Source organism: Xenopus laevis, chromosome 9_10L (genome assembly GCF_017654675.1).
Source record: "Xenopus laevis strain J_2021 chromosome 9_10L, Xenopus_laevis_v10.1, whole genome shotgun sequence".
In the NCBI taxonomy this organism is placed as follows: domain Eukaryota; kingdom Metazoa; phylum Chordata; class Amphibia; order Anura; family Pipidae; genus Xenopus; species Xenopus laevis.
This window is the reverse complement of record NC_054387.1, coordinates 2,093,861-2,114,298: the sequence shown is the minus strand read 5'-3', so window position 1 is coordinate 2,114,298 and position 20,438 is coordinate 2,093,861. Positions and strand designations below refer to the sequence as shown.

The following is a 20,438-nucleotide window of genomic DNA, read 5'->3' as shown; positions in this document are numbered from 1 at the left end:
ATGTAGCGCCTTCCGGAGGGATGAGGCGTCACACGCTGAAGGGGAAGGGGGAGTGGAGGCGGGCGGGCTTGGGGTTGTGTCAGAGTAATCCTGCTGACAGAGTTATCTGAGTATAAAGATACGTTTTCTGTCACAAAGTTGATTTGAAGTCTGTAGTTTCACAGACTTCATAAATGCGCCGTCGTTTGTAGTTAAAACGGAGTCCTGCTTTTCTACATATTTCACTGCTGAGCTTTTTGTCAGTGAGCCATAAAACAATAACATGAAGTAATTAATTATAATGGAGCCGCCTGTCTTTCCACTCAAGGAATCACTTTTATCTCCCAATATCTCTGCCTTCAAACAAAATGGAGGGCTGGCACTTGGCTGCCATTTTAGGCTGGGATGCCAAAGTTATTAATCGTTAAGAAAGAAGCCGTATAGAGGATAGTTTTCTTCAGAAAAGGTAGCCATGAGACAAAGGGAGAACAAAAGCTGAGCTTGTTAGCAGCTGGGATACAAAATAGGCATTTCAACTATAGAGAGGCCCAAACATCCCAATAAGCTTTTATTTTCTGCTTCATTGTAAACCTACAAAACAAGTCAGGTGGGAATTGCTGAGACTGGGAAATTAGTACTAGGGCTATGTTAAAAGAACATTACTTACCAGCACATTAACAGGCTTTCAAGTGGACTTTAAAGCTGCCCATAGACGCAAAGATTTTACCTCAATATCGGATGAACGATCGTACGTCCTCATCTCCCGACCTGCCACTAACCATTCCGACCAAATAAAGCAGTAAAATAACTGGTCAGTCGATGTTGTCCGACCAATCTGCTGACAGTCTCCCACTGAAAATCGTCCGATCGGCAATACATGCAGAGATATGATCCGTAGCCGTCTAAAATTTTCTAACCTGTCCGATCGACTGAACGACCGATCGGCATGGCGAGATAAATGTCGGGAAGCTCCACACACTATCCGAAAATGGTGCGAATCGAGGATCTAATCTGTGCGTCTATGGCCAGTTTAAAGGCATATCTGTCAGAAGAACTGGGAGTAGGGTGGACACAATTGAAGGAGGTCTAGCAGTTGTTTTCACTCCACATAATATCATATTACTTATTCCCTTCTGAAATGGAGATCCCTAGGACAGACTGGGTTACTCCTCAGATACACCAGATCATGTACTGTATGAAATGACAACGCCAATGTTACCAAAATGGACCGGAGCTTAAAATGATTTATTTGTAACTTAAAGTGATAAAATAATTTAAACATTAGCGCAGTTATTACGGAACTTTACTTGTGATCATGCTACAACTGATCCTTCGAGAAAACGCGCTTCAGAAAAAACATGACAGTTTGTAGGCTATAAGTTTGAATTCAGTAGAAACATGCAGGCACTAGGGATGCACCATCTGTCTATCTATCTATCTATCTATCTATCTATCTATCTATCTATCTATCTATCTATCTATATACTATTGCACACTAGCAGCATCCAACCGCACTGCTATTGACAACAGCATCAAGCTACAACTTCACCTTGAAGCTACAACTTCACCTACTTCTGAATGCAACTCAAACAACAGTTTAAAGGAACAACGAGGCCCCCTGTTTTACATTAACAAACCTTGTATATTACCCTCATTCTTCATACACGGCTGGTGATCCCCCCTAGGGTTTATATCATTCACAAGCTTCCATCCCTCTGTATGGACAGTGATAATGGTAGTTGCAGTGTAACTTAATTTCTCGTTATTTGTATGTAGAAAACTCTTATGCACATCTTTTGGTGTCTCAATAAAAAAACCCACCAGGCCACACATCATTGGCCCCGTAGGTCTTTTATTTACTTAGAGAGGTGCCCATAGCAAGCAATCAGATCATTATGTTTACTGTGTAACTTGTATTAGAGAACCAGTTGCTGACTGGTTGTTGCAATATAGGTTAGCAAAATCATTTTTCAGGTTCATTGAATCTGTCCGGTAGCAGGAAAAAAAACATTGGGTGCCTACGTAACTAACTGTAATGTGATAGACTTCCCCTGTTACAGCTAAGCTTTCAAAGCAAGGTTTTTCCTTTAAATAGTTTTGTGGTAAACCAAAGGACATCCTTAGGTGTCCAAACCCAGAATCATTTCATGGTGGTGGCATAATAAGTTATTGTGGTGTTTAAATGAGGTTTTGGAGGAATTTTATGTTCCTTTCTATGACATGTGGGAAGCACAAATACAGATAAACACCTTGTACTTACCGCATCCACCCGCGGGTGAGGGACATGTTGAAGTGAAGGAGTTTATTGCAACTTTTGTGGCTTTTTTTTTTACTGTACCTTCTGGTGCAACTTTGTATTAGCAAAGAGATTCATGAAAAATAAGGATTTTAATAAACGGGCTGACTGCCGATAACATAGATATATTGTCATAAAACTTGTCGACTCCACGGCTGCAAAATCGCCCAAGGGGTAGACACAAAAAGAACAGAAAATGAATAAAGTGATGGATGAAACATGTTATTAAGATTCACTTTAAATCAAATATAGTTCTAGCATATTATCTTCAGGGAAATTAGTGCTGCATGCATAACTCATATGTTAGCTTAGCAGATCAATAAATCTATACTGGGTTGACAAGTAGTTTCTTAGGTCCTGCTCTGAACATATCAAGATAGGGCATGTTGATGTATTTACAAAGGGTTTATTCACTCTTTATATTGTTTACTATCACCATTCCAGGTAAGGCTGCTCCATGTCACAACGTGATGCCCAGTTGAAAACCAGAACCACGTTGTCCCATTTACCAATCCATATACACTTGCAGCAAATATAAGAGGATTTAATAAACATTATCTATTAGCTCACAATATCATTAGTCAAGCAGAAAACACATTAGAGAAGGACTCAGCCTCCTTAAGTCCATAATAAAGTGACCTACTGAAGCTTAGAGACCACAAGCACAGGATTGACACTCATGAGTGCCTCATTTCAATGGATTTATATTGATATATATCATACTAATATGTAATGCAAAATAATTGGATAGCAAAGGGCCACTGTAAAGGCAGAAGGATGGTGGGTGATGAATAGCCATAGCTATGTTCTAAAAATAATATGACAAACACAAATAAGAACAGATTTATTACCGTAGATGAATTACTGGTAATGAGCCCATACTATAAAGCTGTAACACTTTATTTTCTTAATTACATAGTAACATAGTAAGTTTGGTTGAAAAAAGACACTCGTCCATCATTTGTGCCAGCACAAAGATTCTATAGGTAATTTCCCAGCAATTTCAATTGCTGTCCCAAATTACTGTGGTCTTGGGCTTGAGCACCATTGACTTATTTGTCTTGTGTTTGGATGGAATTCCACCAAGTGGCATGGGCCATTAGTATAATCTTCAGTTTTACTGACACATTTACTGCTGTGAATCATTGGGCAAACGTATTTCAATTTCCATAACATAATAGGTTCCTTTTAACTGCTTAAAACCGATTTAAAATAAGATGGAAATACACTATAGTTGCATTTCAGTTGTGTCTACTATGGTGCTTCTATTAAGGTTTATAATATCCTACCACTCAAGGAGCCAAATTATAGACTTTATAGGCAAGGAGGATCTGAACCTGAAGAAAAAGTCATCACAATATCTTCTCATTATTTTACCAGTTTTGTTATTTCATAGGGCCTAAAACTCCTACAGATAAGTAAGCTGAGGATCGATGATCAAAGTCTTTGCTCGAGGTCTTTGAGATGATGGTGTTCCCCTAAAAAAAGAATTATGATGTGAGTCTCAACAATCACTAATTATGCCACTGAGGTTAATGAGAAAACACAAAGGTACATTTAATTAAAGTTAATTAGGTTTCTCACATTTCACGAGCATCTAATTTGTTAGGTTAATTGGTTATAGATACTGCATTGCTGTAGTATTTCATTCAGTTTTCCATTATAAGGATGAGAATGAGCAAAAAATTCTATGATTCAGGTGTTTTTATTCATGTTGTGTGTTGTTGTGTTGCTTTTCATTGATTGGCCATGTTTGGTTGCACAGGCAAAGTATGGGTGGACACAACTTATCCTTTGTAGCTCTGAGCAACCTTTATTCCCATGTTCCTTGTGCAAAAGCCATCTGAATACACAAATATTTCCCTAAAATATGTGAGAGTAAGCATTTAAGAGTTTTCCTGATCGTGTTTTAGTTTTAGGATCAGAGAGTTTCCCTGCATCGATACAATATTGGTAGGGTCTAGAGTCACAACCGACAACAGAAAAGTTTGTGTCTTTTCTGTCGCATCTGGTGACAATGGACTGCAAGTTTTACCCAGCCCTATGTTTAATATGGCAATTCCTGGTGTGTTTATTTATAGGTAGATGAAGATTTACTTTTACCATTGTTTCTTATGCTGGTCACTTCCCTATAATTTAGTTTGATTAGCAAGGGCCTTCAGTACCTTGCTTACCTATATACTTTAACTGTCACTGGAATTCTCTGGTTGCTGCTTTAAATATACCTAATAGTGTACATTAGGCTTCATGACAGGGTTTTCCAAATAAATATATATTTTATAAATATATGTAAATATATTTTTTTTTCAGCAACCTATATTTCCAGAGTAGAACCCACCCAACCCACCTGCTTCAGGACCCCAAGTGTTGCAAAGCAGTTGTCACTAGTAGTGGGATGTCCAGCACTGATCACAGGCTCATGCCCTTGACACCACACATATATGGTGGGGTATTGGGTATTTAAATGTATAAACTGTATTTTAAGGGGAAGGGCCACTCAAAGATACCATTTGTAGGCCTCCTTGTATTTTCTATAATTGTCTGTCTGGATCCTCAGGCTCCACAATGGCACATTCATGATTAGTGTGATTAAATCAATCCATCTTGTTGTCTTCCCATTTTTTCTTAATCGTATTGTCTTTTCCAGTAGACTGGGTCATCTACAATTTGGCCATTTGTGCCTCAAGTGGATGTCCAGACTTAATTAGGTCAAGGATCTATTTGTGTGCTTGCCTTGTGGTCCATGGTGCTCTTCATGTGTGACATGGTTTTCTGTATTATAACACCAAAAATCTAGTCTCAAAAATATGCCATTAATTTTTTTTTTGAAAAACTTGATTTTATTTATAACACACAAAATATGCTGCACGTTTTTGGATACAGGCTTGCAAATACAGAACAAAGGCAATAATACAGTGTGAATAACAGTAGCGTACAGGCTTCAAAGGCTGATTTGTGCTTATCATGACCCAAGGGCGACAGGCTACACGTTTTCAAAATGAGTTTTATTTATTGGGCACACAATGATCATGCACCAGGTGTGTGTTGCTACTTTAGGTTTAAATTACATCAATTTATCACATGGGCAGATAACATGATTTTCAGATTGATTATTTATTATAAATTTAACTACAAAACATAAAAAGATCATCTATGAATCAAGCCCAAAGTGTTGCTTTTAGCATTTGTTGAGAGTGCCCCGAGTCATTGTATGTTCATTGTATGTTTATTCTTAATTTGTGTTTAGATCATTAAGCATTTCCTATATTTGTTTACAGTGTTGGGCTCAGGTACCCAAGGACCCCAAATCCCGGCCATCCTGTTTTCCAGTTTTCCATTACTCCCCACTACACTTTCCCCCACTACATTCCACACATATTCAATCACCCAAACCTTCAGTGAAAAAAATTAAAGATCGCCATATGTTCTACCATGGAACTGTGCCCACTAGGATCATGGCCCACTGGGATTTTCCCCAATATCATTAAGCAAGTCCCAACCCTGTTAGAATCAGAAGACATAAGTACTTTTTGAAATGAGCTCATTTAGTTGGCTTTATGTAGAAAAGGTGCATACAGAATCTGAACTTCCAGATTTAAATATAAATGTGCATGGGTTTATGCATTGGGACAATATGACTTTGTTTCTTCTGTAACGTGACTGCTCCTTCTGTAGGCATGATCTGTACAGCAAGCACGTCACACTCTGATTAGTTCCTGACATTGACAACTATTCACTGCATCATACTGGTTAATTGGTTTTGATGTTTTTGTCTCTTTCCAGTTCGAGTTAAAACCACCAAAGAGGATACACCTCTACTGGGTGCAGAGCATATTGTTTATGGCAAATTAAACCACAAAGGTAATTTGTATGTCTTAGACATAATGATAGTGAAAAGTTGCAGAGTCATTTATGATTAATTGATATTAGTAGGAAGAAATATTCCATCTTTGTAGAATTTTAGCATTGAAAGTAATATGAAGAAATAGTAGTGTCTGTGATAGTAATCATTACTTACAAGGCTTATTTTTGGCAATGAAACTACTTATAACAGTAGCCACCAAAAAAACTGAGACCAGAACAATCATGAAATACAGTCAAAACCTCAACTTTACATACAGTGATTTTAAGCTTCCCCTCATTTTACATTGAGGTCCCAACAATATATAATGCATAATACATTTTTTCGGATTTTACACAATTTTTTTCTGGTCCCCTGAAAACCATAAAATGGGGGTTTTATTGAAATAATTGGATTCGGTGAATTATAAACATTTTCCCAAAGATGAACTTAATTTGCATCTTGCATATTTAGATTTAAAGGAGAAGGAAAGGCTTGGTGCATAACTGTTAGGCACCCCTAAGTGATTGTATTGACTTACCTGAAACCACGGGGTTATACCAGCGAGCACCAAAGAGCGATCCACTTCTTTCTTCTTCTGTCTTCAAATTTCCCAGGGCAAAAGCATGCGCAGTTGAACAAAATGGCTGACTTTTTAAAGTTCAGACTTCTGCTGTTAGGAACACCGGCCTGGGGTTTAAGGTAACTTATTACAATCACTTGGTTATGCCTAACATTTGGCACCCCCAAGTGCACCAAGATTTCCTTCTCCTTTAAAATTTAAGAAAAATAAACAAATGCATTGTGTGTAAACGAAGATATCTGTTGTCCAGAGCTTTAAAGTCAAATGACATTTGAAGGCTGATTTATCAAAGGTCAAATTTTCCTTTTTTTAATGATTCGAGTCAGGATTTATTAAAGATTAAACCCACAAAACGTGATTGAAAAAATTTGGCAAGTAAAAGCTGGTGAGGTTCAATAGAAGTTGATGGGAATTGTCCATCTAGTAACGTATATACATCATAAACAGCTTTTTTTTTTTGGCTGGTTACATAGGAGTAAAATTGTTGTTTTAGGAGATCATGACCCAACAAGTGAGTTCCTGGATGTAACAAAAGCTATTCACTCTATATGAAACCCTTTTATAATTCTCAGCATCTTCAAATTATTATGAGCATAATTCATAAATTATTTATGCTCAGTTTTTATTTTAGATTTAAATGGTCCTCACAAATTTCCTTATAGTGTCTACCCTTTTCTTGAAATGGTTTCATTTACAAATAAACAACATGCAATAGTGATGGTAGCTTTACACAAAGCCTGATTTCAGTAATATATAGATAATCAATTTGCTGTCCTCTCAAGATCTACCAACTCAACTGCATTGTTAAGATTCGTGGAAAATATTTGTTAATAAAATTAAATTATGAGATATAACTTAAATGATCAACGCACAACTTAACTTAAATGATCAACATACAACTTAACTCAAATGATCAACTTAAATGATCAACACACAGCCATCAGGGAAGACCACTGTTGCAGTTTGTGGACAATGCTATGATATCTGCTGGTCACCAACAAGATCTACTGGTAAATGGTTAGGATCATCTCTTTAGTATATTGCTGATTAATGTTTTCTGCCCTCAAATAAGTGGTCAGAAGAGAGTTAAATAATTAACCATGTTAAGCAAACCCTTAGCAGTCATGGACATTTAGGGGAGGAGTAAAGGAGAAGGACAAAGTAGATCACCATAAACAAAGTAAGGAAGAGCAACTTTGGACTAAAGGAGAGCAACTCTTCATTGCATCCTCCAAGCAGCTTCTCCTTTGTGACTACTACCAATTAAACTTTTATCTGGTTTCAATGGAAAGAGTGGGGAGAAGGTTCCTGTAACTGCTCTAAAAAATACAATAATTCGGTGAATACAGAAACAATAATCCAGTGAATTCAGTCATGTTAATCTTCTTATATATCTCTAAACTCAGCATGTTAACTTAAGTTTTTAAAGCAACATGAAATAACTAACACGTCTGGAAAAAGGTTGAATATCTGGTGCCAAAAATGCAGGTGTGTCAACCACAGAAAAGGCAAAATAATTAAATGTCAAAGGAAACAGAGACTGCACCTAACACGGAAAAACAGCTTCAGGAAAGAGAAACTGAGGTCGTAAACGGAGGCTTTACCGACAAGGATAGAGAATGATGCCTATTTTGCTGATTATCAGAAAAAATCTCTTGAGCTTAACGTAACTTATAAGAAGGACAACCATTTGGAAATTACATGCAGCAATGGCATAGGTTTTAGGTTTGGCTTTCTCATAGAAATTAATATTTTGGTTGTTTTTGAAGTTTTAACAAATATGCAGTTTTACAGCAGAACATCGTCATCAATTGATATCTCAAATAATAGTCATTTATTTGGGATTGTGACTAAAATGAGAATGTGTTACTATTTTATCACAGTTAATTGTCCCTCTTTTGTATCACAGTGAGTGTCTTTGTGGAACTGTTCAAAAACAGCCCATTCCTTGCGTGCATGGACATAGAAACGGCTAATGATGAGTTGATAGACCCAATGTTTGTGTGGCTTGGACCAAATGAAAGACTTATAAAAGGCAGGTACCATTCTTTCTAAAGGTCATATTTTGTTGATGCACAGTTACTTTTTATTTTAAAGTAGACATGTTGTAGTAGTGTTGTAGTGAGAGGTCATCTTTAAAGAATGTTATTGTTTTGCTTTCTTAAATGTTGCTCGCATCGTTTGTTGGATACGGTAAAGGACTTCTAAAGTATTGAGGTCGTTGCCAAACGTAAATGTAATCAATACTCAAAAATTCCATAAAAGGTACATGCGACAAACAATTGGCATTAATGCTGATGGGCTGCCCAGCTTGTCGATTTCTAGCTGTTGCAAAAGTTCTAATATCAACCCCCAACAGTCTTCAGCCAGAACAGAATGCCTGAAGTTGATCTAAAGGGTTTTGTTTAGTCTCTAACGATCACCCTGGTACATATAGACTTTATTTTCGTTTACTGAGGCACTTTGGGCACCTCTAAACCCCGTACTTATATGCATGCCCTAGATAGTTACATAATGGCATCTTACTGGTTGAATTGAAAACATTTCATAAGTAGGTCTAAGGGGGTTCCAGTCCTTCAATGTGGTTAACTGCTTCAGAGATGAAAGAGCTCTACTTTGTAAGTTACTGTAGTACCAGTCTGCTTGGTGTCTGTGGGATTCATCTCACTCACCATTTCACAGATATCAGCTAACATGACTTAGAGTTTTGGGTCCTACTGGCTTTGGGTGACCTTTTATGGCTCACTTATCTTGACATATTGCAAATACTGTGACTTTACTGGAAGTCTTTGCATATTCTCCTCTACATATCATGCATCAGTATATTCCAGCTGTCAGCGAGACTCATTTCCTGTTTTTCTCTCAGGGCACATCAGCGTTAACCTCACCGAAACAGGAAAGCTCATGATGAAGTCTTTTCGCAAATCCATGTCTGGGTCCTACAATTGCATGGTGAGATACCTCAACATCAAGAATGGCAATAAAGTCACAGTGGTGAAATCCTTCTCATTTACTTTGCTGGGTAAGAATTTGAAACGGTTTCTACCAACAGTCAAATTATACAACCTGGTTTATTTATTTTTTCAAAACCCTTTTTGCACCTGCAGATTATTAAACCCCTTCTCTTCTAATCTCTAGGGATGCCTACGTCATCTGGAAAGACCTATTGGTGAATTAAAAAAAGAGATGCCCTCCCTTTTATATGTATTCATCTTAGGGTTAGTTCACACGAGGAGATTCGGGAGATTTTGTCGCCTGTCGACTAATCATCGCGTGTGCTTTAGCGCAGGCGACTTTTCATTATAGCCTATGGGAAAACACGCTGAGGCAGTTTGGGAGATTGGCACTCAGAAGATGAGGCGATTAGTCTACAGGCGACGAAATCTCCCCGAATCTCCTCGTGTGAACTAACCTTAAAGCATCTTTCATGGCCCTGGATAGACAATCCAAGAGATTTTCGATCCTTTTCTACATCTAGTGACGCACCAAGTGCTTTGACCTTCTTGGAGCAACCAAAATACCTGAGACCTCTGGTAACAACTTCTTCTTACTGCAAGACACAAAAATATTTTTTTAAAAATGATTTCCTTTTTCTTTATTAATAATAAAACAATCCATTGTTCATGATGGTAACTAAATTGCATGTATCCATATTGATGGCAAACACAATTCTTTTGGGATTATTTAATGTTTAAATCATTTCGGCAAATTTAAGGTATGATGATCCAAATTATGATGATACCTTATCCAGAAAACTCCCAAGCATTCCAGATAATAGATCCTATATCTGTACAAAGAAGCATCAGAAATAAACAACAATCTTGTTTTCACAGCATATCATGAGCCAGATTACACCTACCAGTTCAACGTACGATACTCCACCGAATCCTGCGGGTTTCAAATTAACGACCGTGCCGTAGAATGGCTTATCGGTGTGATGGAGGAGATTGTTAAAAACTTCACATGCAAGGTGGTGGACTCGTACCATAAATGTCACACCCTTATACCTCCACATCAAAGCCTACAGAGACAGCTCTTCATATCTTTCACTGGTAAGTATATGTTTCACTTTGGATTCTGATAATATCACGCTCTGCAAAAGAAAACTGATTTACTGTGTTATTATGGGGATATTTTATTGTAATAACATGAGCATCGTTTGCCCTAATCCAGTAACCCATACCAAACAATTATGTTTTTAATTTTATTATTCATCATTGGTAAAAGCTAACTGCTTATTGGTTACTACATATTACTGTTCTAGTGATTAAATATCAGCCATACTGAAGCCATTGAGTTCTTGGAATATTATTGAGATATGGAAAGCCTTCAGAAATATGAGATGTAGAAATTTATTTTCAGCTGTTTTTTATTTGAGTCCAATTTTTTACACCAATGGGTCATCTTGACTGGTGTTGCTTCACATTGCATCAATTCCAGGTGCTGCTTGTCCTGATAAGTCCTTTTACTTCAGGTGTTGTGGTTTTGTTGCCTTTAGCTGAACCCTATCATCTCTCTTCTGCTTTACAGTTTAAGTGGGCAGTAATCAAAAACAGGACCTATATTGTCACAAACAAACATTAACACTGATCAATATTTCACACCATTGCACTCTTAAAAATGTACTGATAACTCTCTGTGTGCCACATTCTGTATTGGCGTATTATGCTCATAGCTGACAAAATCCATAGACATCACCAACAGCAAAAGCGGAATACAATTGACAATTGGTAATGATGAGCTTGCAGTGATGTAAAGTATTGACTGGTGCTAATGCACAGAAGCTCCTGTACTTTAAGGTTCCAGTAAATTGCGGGATCTTGCCTAAAGAACAATAGTAATTGCAATTAAGATGCCGACTGTGTCAGAGGTTATTATATTGCTACGAGGGCTTTCTTAATTAAAAGCATATTTATTGGCGTTATCTTCAAGTAGCATGATGGAATGATGCAAAGCAGAAACAAAGCTGCCACTGTCATGTGGAAGTATGGGAAGTTTTCTTTTTGTAAGGACATGTGAAGATTATCATTCATCCAGGTCATGGTATATCTAGTATAAGTAATTCTAGAGCAACTGGACTTGCTGAGTAATCATTGAAGACATTTGACTATTCATCCAAGCAGCTTCTTCAGTTCAACTGACTGGTAAGAGTTGCATGATACATTGGTGATCCTATCACTGCACAACAGTAACACCTCTCTGAAAAGTTACAATGGGCCATTGTGATTTATATGCCAGGGAGTTCCCATACCAGTCAGTTGAACTGAAGAACCTGCTCAGATGAGTAGTGAAACATCTTCAATGATAACTCAACAAGTCCAGTTGCTCTAGAATTGCTTATTCTAGATATCCGTTGCACTCCTAAACGCTTCCCAACTGGATCTTTCTCCTTGTATGGTGTCTTATGGACGCAACAGGTGCTTATAATAAGAACACTGTTATAAACACACTTTGAGTCAAGGCTGGGCCAGTACTGAACATAATGTTTGGAACTGCAGGAATTAGATGCTTCAAACTTCTAGGCTTAGGTAATCAGAATGTCTCCACCTCAACACTCAGGGAGAGGCAAGGTGCCTTGAGTACCTTGTCCAGTACTACTCTACCCTAATACTGATAGATGGCACCAATATAATCTACTGCTGCTAAATACCTATTTCTAACACACTATGCCATGAGAAATAAAATGTCTGAACAGAAAGACAGTTGTTGAGGTTTTGCTTGGGGGGTTAGCAGAATGACTCATGCAAGAATAGAAATTCTGCACTTTTCCTCCATATCCTCCACTTTAAGTCCCAGTCGTATCTTAAGTCTCCATTGTCTCTTAATATCTAATACCTGCATCTAAATGCAGGTATGAATAGATTACACGAATAAATTGCCCTTTATAAGTAAAGAGCTTTTGTGCCCAGGTCATGATTTATATGTGGCGCCCGGCTCGTTCATTTTGTCAACAATAGTAAAATGTCACTTTTAGGTGCCCACTTATTAAACCTCAAATTTTTTTGGTCGAGGTTTTAGGGGGAAATTTTGATTTGTATTGCGGAAAAAATACATTTTGAAGAGATTTATCATATCCCAAAGCAGCTACAAAATCCATATCTGAGTCAAGTTTTCGCAGCGAAAACTCGTTAAAATTTTCACAGTATCAATCGTAGGATACAAATTGATTTGTCGTAGCGATTTGTTGCTCTGATAAAAATGATTGATAAATGAGTTAAAATCATGGAAGGGAGTTTGGACGGATTTGTTTTCATAAAAGAATTAGATTAATTTGAGTTTAAGTAAATAAGCCCCTCAGTATTTATATAATTTTGTTTTAATATGTACCTTTTACTATCCAAAAAAAGGTGTTAGTAAGCATCAATGGGATGATGAATCTACAACTAGTGCAACTAGTGTTAGTTTCCAGTAGATGTCCTCAAAGAACGTATAATGAAAACTGATATTGGCAAGCTACAACAGTTATGGTTGATGAATTTGTGCATGTGTATGTGTGAATGTATCTGCTACAAATTATATATATAAAGACACACACAGAAATATACACACATATATGGGCACACACTGATGTCCATGTTAAATAAAAGATCTAAGAAAGAGGTGAGTAAGAGAGTCTATGCTGTTACACAGAAAATTTAGCAATAACTTGTGTGATGACTAGTGCAATACCGAGTTTTTGTATGTAAGGTGATGGTAAATAGCTGTGCGGAATCAATTGTTTGCTTTATGTACAGATACATCAAGGTAATGAATTCTGTCAGTGTCATAATACAAGGGAACCTGGCCGCTGATGGTATTGAATTAAGATCATCTCTAAGAATGACTTCCCATTCATTCCCTAGCCACAATATACCCTCAGTCATGTGGTCCATCTTTAGTGGCTTTAGAAGCATGGAATAAATAAAAACCAGCCCTGTTTTTTTACTGTGGTGGACAAATATCTGAGCATTTTTTTGCCTTATTGAATCTCAGTTGGTCTGCCTAAACTGATATTTTTACCTGCTGATGCCTCTTTTGGGCACTTGCTAATTGAGAACTGGGAAAAGCCACAGATTTTGCTGAGTTCTACTCAAATCCAAGCATGGATGGCCTAATTGCACAATATTATTCTGTTCAATCTGCAGGGTGAATGGTTAGGCAATTGGTAGGTTGGTCCATGTATGACCATTTTAATTATGGTAAGATAAGGTGGTGGTATATGGAGGGAGCTGTGTGCCTTTGGTATAACTTCTTTGAGCCATGAAAGGTTCCCCTGGTAAGAACCAAATAATTTATTCATTGCACAAAGCAGTCAAAAGCAAAGTCTAAAACCCCAAGTTTGTTTATGGTCTGTACTAAGACAGAATGTGAAATCAAGTCAAATTGAAGGATATGTACGAGGTTAGGTAGCCTCTAAGGTAATATCAAATGCAATGCTTTTTCCATTTTCAATATTATTTTAATAATGTTGATGCTATTGTTTGAGGAACTAAAATTAACCTTGAAGTGCTGAATGCGGTAATCCATAGAAAACAAGATCATCTTAAAATCTGCCAGTTGTCTTAAAGGTTAGTATGGCCATTATGCAACTCATTAAATCAACTGGCAGATCTATAGAACACACACAATTTAGAAATTGTATTTTTATAGTGCAATATACACCCCTATTGACCAGGTGATCTTATGACTGCAATCTGGAGCATCCAGTAAATATTTTGACCCATGCAGATTATCTTGTTAATAAACCTAGATGCTAATTTAAGAGCAGACATATTGCTCTAGGGCACAGTACTAATGCCACACGGTTTTAAATAAATAAGCCTTATGCAGTCATTTTTAGAAGGATAGGTTTTTTGTCTATACTGTGCTATACCTGTAGCATGGTTTGTTTGTCTTTTGTATTAACTATGCTCTTACTCATTCAGGTACTAGTGCTCCATCAGTATGGTGAGAAAGGTATACAAAGAAAAAGAAAGCATTAAAACATACAGTAAACATTTTAGGAGACATTTATAATGATTAAAAAAATACTCAACACTTTTTACGGCCGTGTTAAAATCTTAAGTAGCGCTCTGAAAATTGCGCACAGTGCGATGACACTTTACAGTCACCAAGAGGATTTATAACTAATAAAACTCTGCCTGATAATATTGAAAAATCAATTGTAATATTCCATTTGAAAAGAAAGGTGACTGCCGCAGACCCAGTGTCCTTTGATCCAAACCACAGCGGGCACTGTGGTTCCAATCTTTCTCACATTTTGTAATTAAAACTATGAGGGATTGGTCTTTCGGGGGAAAAAAATGTTTAACTTGACAAGTCGTTAAGGAAAAGAAACCTCTTTAGAGCGGTACAATAAAAGATTTACAGCTTGGAGTTAAAAGCGTAAGCGCAAACAAAGTCACATTAAAAGCTTTGAAGAAGTTGTCACGCATTCTGTGCTACTGGGACTCTAAATGCTCCCGCCTGTGAAGCTGCCAAAATGGGGGAATAAGTAAATGATAAAGCCTTTCTCAATGAGACTACTAAGGCTTTTGCTAGAGCCAAGTGGGTCTGTCCCCGTGGTCTCACAAGGTTTCGTTTTAAAAGAAAACATTTTGGATCACTGGCATGTTGACTTTTTTGGAGTTTCCTTGATTCATTGCCTTGATACAGTTTGATGGTTATAATTGCCCAGAAGCTGAGGTGTAGACTGACTAAGTTGAGTGTAAACTGTATACTAGTTGGTTTCCCACTTAAAATATTTCTGCAATCATAAAACAGAAGCAAACCTTTTGCTATGGCATGTTAAGCTGTAGAAGAACGAAGGACCCAGTAGGTGGCAGAAATTATGTACGTAACCACTTGGCTTTTAGGATCTTGTCCTTCGCAAACACCTACCTTTCCTTTCTCCTGTCTGCCTGTAGGTGGTACTTGGACAATCTCACACGTCCCACACTGGTTATTGTGATGCCACTCCCTAGACCTATGATAACATCCCATAATGGTTTAGAATTCAACTAGAAGTTACACACACTAACATTGATGCAGCTGCTTAACCCATTTATTTAATGTTTCAGGGGTCTTCACCACTCATTGCCCCTTTTCTTTGTATTGTCCTCCTGTAGGCGGTGTCAATGCTCATTCTTGTCTTGGTTTTCTGCTACTTTTCTCGCTTTTCCTGTTTCCTTTTCCATGTCATCGTGGCATCTAACAGCTGTGATCTTCTGTCTTCATGAACAGTGAAGGTGGAATGATAGAGGTCAAATAAACAACAAAAATGACTTGTTCTAAAGGTCAATTATATACTAGAGTGGTGTTTGGTCTACAAAGTCAGGTAAACACTGATGACAAACAATTTGTCAAGAAGAGAAAGTTCTCAGCATAGAATCACTTATTTGGTCAGGATTTTCTTAGGAGGCCATTAGCTCAGAAACCCATTACTAAAAAACAGAATGGAAGAGGTGATAAAAGAGGATGAAATATTTCCACAGGAACTCTCATTGTACTGAAAGGGATCTGGAAAATATACATAATGTGATCTTACATCTTTTATTTATTATTTACCGACATATACTGTACAGTGCATACAAAATACATGTATTGGTACAGGGAATGAGAGGATCTCGTTCCCAAGAGATTTAGGTTGTAAAGGACGTGGAGCTGAGATACGATGGAGTAAAGATGCATTGGGGAGTGGGAGTCAGAGCAGCTACAATGATTGGAGAGTTAAATAATGTTCCGATGCTCAATGAAATTTGTTGAAGGGTAAAGCATGCACTACATATCTACTGTGTCTCTTATTACATATGTTTTCTGTACGTTGAAGCCTTAGAAAATACATATTCGTGACCTGCCCCAAAAACCCTGCCAGATCCAACTAAAGGCAGATAGGAAATAGTTTTGGGCTCAGCGGAAGGCTGAAACTGCCAGTAGTGCCATACAACCCTCAGTTCCTCTCAGGTGTCAGATCCAAAATGACAGTCCCCATGGTCATGATGTAATTTCATGACAGGGCCCATGAGTATAGGCCATATTTGGAGCGTTAGAACCCCACCATAAGCAGGTTGAAACTACAAGGCCCCCAGCCCATTGCATCTCTGGGTGCCCTTTAATCCACACATATCTATTATAAGCCATAGTTTGTTGGTCTTGAAAGTAACCTACAATTAGTATAGGTAGCATTGGAAGCATTCTGTGTTTATTCATATTTTAAATATCTTTTATTACATTATCCTTTTGCCTTTCATTTTGATAGTTCTCCCACTTGGTCCTAAAAGGGATGAGGACTGTCCCGGTGCCTCTGTAAACTGCATAGAGGAAAGTAACAGCCGGGTTCAGCAGGTAAGATGCATTATACATGGGTGAAACATTTTGCTTTGATATTTAGGAAGAAATTGTTCTGTTTACAGTTACAATGCACATAGAAAAGATGGTTATTCAAATAATTATATAACACTCTTAATGAACCTTAAGTGCAGTGAAAGCTGTTTTTTTATCACAACAAAACCGTGGCCTTTTTCCAGCCTTGAACATTAGAATAACTATTATGGGATGTCACAGTGGGGTGCCCATTGAAGAGGAAAATAATTATTTAACATTCTCATTAAAATTGATAAGCTGTTGACAATTTACTTTTCTAAACCCATGAACGTTATTGCTAAAGATATTTCTGCCAGTGTTTTTGGTTTATTTTCCTTTTTCCTCTGAAAACGATGCTAATTTTGTCTGCCTTAAAGGGCAAATATAACCACAGTTTTACACTGATTATTATAATGTTTATTTATAAAACCCAGTTCTGTACATAAGGGTATATAAAACCCCTTTTGGCTGTTTCCCAATAGAATTTTTAGTAAACATTAAAAGCTGAAAGGACTTTTTTAATTTTCTTTAAATTTTTTCCTTAAGCATTTATTGAGGTATTAATGGTTCATGTTCATCTTGCTTCCTTTGACCTCCCATGGGCTTGCTTTGTGTTATAATCCCATTACAAAATACTTAAGTGGGGGGACATACACTGACAGTATGGCCGTCTCCATATAAGAAAAAGGGCTCACAAATTTTTGAAATTGTATTGTATTGTATTGATACATTTTATGGGCCCTGATAAAACTTGTAACAACAACAAGACAAAAAAAGATGTAAGGGGCTGATTTTAGTATTTTTACATTTTTAATTGAAAACCCTGATGAAGATCTCTGTGTGGATGGAAACTTTGCTGTGACGGCAATAAGGGCTGTATACTGAAATAGGAAAACATTTTTCACAAATGAAATGTTGGGTTTGTCATTGGAAAACTCAAATAAATCAATGGTACAGAGTAGCATAGATAGTGATAGATAGGGTATGTAGTTGAGCAGCCCAAAGCTCCGACGAGGCTATTAGAGGGATTAAGCTCCCGTGTATTACTGACCCCATAGTAGGGACTAAGTGTTAGACTCAGGGAGGCACGTAGTCTTATGAGTTCTACTTAAGGTGATTCTGAAGATTGGGAAATACCTTCTCACAAGCTGCATAACTCTGCTGTGTATTCTCTGCTTTGCAGGGAGTCATTCTATATTTAGTACTGTGAGTATACATTGTTATATTGGTTGATCTATGTTTTATCCTATGTTCCATACTCCACTGTGAACTTTGGTTTTGGTTAATAAACTCAGTTTATGTTTAAGCAAAATACAAGCACTGGCGCCCAATCTCTTGTGCATTGCACATGGTTACAGTTGCACTACACCCTGCCTCCACCCCGTTGCGAGGGCTTACCCCTGTGAAAAAAAGATTCTCATGGGTGGAATTACCCCACAACTGACTACAGTAAAGTTAGTTTACACTGGTGTAAGAAAACAAAATCCCTGATAACCCCCCCAGCACAGGTCAGCTTCCATTAATAACAGTTTTATTTAAAGTTTTTTGTACATGTGTTAAAAACAAACTGTAATGGTATGCATAATGTAATTGTACGCATATTGTAATGGGACCCTTGCACTAGATCAGTGTAGTATTTCATGTGTTGCAATGTTGATGTTTTTGCTTTTGCCCTCACCAGGCCAGAGACAATATTGTGGATTTTTTCCTGCACTACTCACAAGTACAGAAGAAACACTCTGTTACTTTCCCGCGTATAAATTATGTTGAGCACAGTCTGGACATCAGGCGCCTCGACAGCTGCCGCCCGGGCTTTGGGAACAATCTGAACAAGGAAAATGACTGTTCTGGCTGTTGTGGTAATAAATCTCTTGCTTTCTTCCTAAGCGTATCTAAAAGGGAAAAACTAGAGCTGCCTATGCACAAACAATTCCCCAACTTCTTTGTGTATTTCACCTGAATACTCCATGATTTGAATGAAGCCAAAATTCTGTTATTCCCCTGGTATGAAATATGTCTAACAAACAATTCCACGTTGATTTATTTAAATTGCAACTGATGAATCCTGAATGTAGTACTTGCAATACTCTTCTTACTGTCAGTAACAAATGGAACCATCTATTGTATGGGGTATCTGAGCTCAGCACTCAGCTCTAACACTGAGTAATGCAGACAAAAAGCATCCCAGCATCATTGCAGATGCACCCTAAATTGTGTCCACCAAAATTTGCTCACAAACAAACATCTGACAGCTGATGGAGCAGGCTAAAGGGCCCGATTGGCACTGGCCCCAAGTGAAAAATGTGTATGGGCCCCCAGAATCTTACAGGTTTCCTGCAAATCGTGTCTTTATAAGAATGTGCAGATCCCTTAGCAGTTCAATTTAATATTCTTTAAAAAGTTAATTAGATGGCATTAAGAGAATGTGAAGTAATACTGAAGAACAATATTATGTGGGAACTATTGACTACGCACTGTAATGATAATAATTGATTGCCCATTGTGACTCAGTCTGAAAAAATGGTGCCTGGACTGTCAGATTCAACCGTGCATAGGTCAATATCATTATGATTCAGGCCAAAGAAATACAATTTGTGCCTGGATATTCTGCCTCTTATAAAGATAAAGCTAATAAAGAATAGATTTTAACTTCATCAGTTGCTAAAAGATGTCTATATATTATTATAGGCTAAACCAGACACACTTGTCCTTCAAGAGACTGTGTAAAAGTGCAAATCACTGGGGGTGCCAATTTTTAACACCCCCAAATTAATATAATCCCTCGCTTTAGGACCCCTGTAATTGGCAAAAGTGCAAAGAAAAGATTCCCTTTAATTAAACTCTCAAATGTTTTGTAATTGTTTGGAATCTTATATCTATGCCTTAAAAGAGTACAAAATATAATTTACAGTGAAATCTGACAGTATATTAAAGTAGCACTATATCATTTTAATAAACCTTAGGCGGACATGCCCTACTGAATGAATGCGGTTAATTCTTTGCGTTTTTGCAGTTATTTGTGAGCCGCGGACATTCAGCGAAAAAGACCACCTGTACTGTGAGATTTGTGAGAACATCCGAATCGACTACTATGGCGCCAATTACTGCTAATGATTCAAGTGCCCCTCTTGCATCTCTTGCACCAACCTTTACAAGGACCATTCCTTCTGGAGAGAACTAAGTACAAAACTGACAGCCAGGGTCTCATGGCAAATGTCCACCATGTTATTGCCCTGTCCTGCAAACTGTCCCTTTTTGTCACATACAAACCAGCCATCGTCAGCACTGTCATTATATTTGTCCAATCGATTGTTTTCTGCTTCTACAAATAGAATTTTATGGCAGTGGTTCATCGTGGCTCAGCTGATTGTTGGCAAAACAATAGATCATTTTTATAAATGTTGTATACCCCTTAGTAG

General features: G+C 37.5%; 1 protein-coding gene across 1 annotated transcript; it reads left to right on the top strand.

Annotated features, from left to right (window-relative positions):
* Positions 1 to 4,227: 4,227 nt before the first annotated feature.
* On the top strand, positions 4,228 to 20,438 carry zpbp2.L (zona pellucida binding protein 2 L homeolog). The gene is given in 8 exon segments (NM_001097863.1): positions 4,228 to 4,356; positions 6,059 to 6,136; positions 8,609 to 8,734; positions 9,566 to 9,721; positions 10,533 to 10,751; positions 16,916 to 17,001; positions 18,701 to 18,878; positions 20,033 to 20,438. Coding segments are annotated over 8 exon segments (1,005 nt in total). The 5' UTR covers positions 4,228 to 4,292; the 3' UTR covers positions 20,131 to 20,438.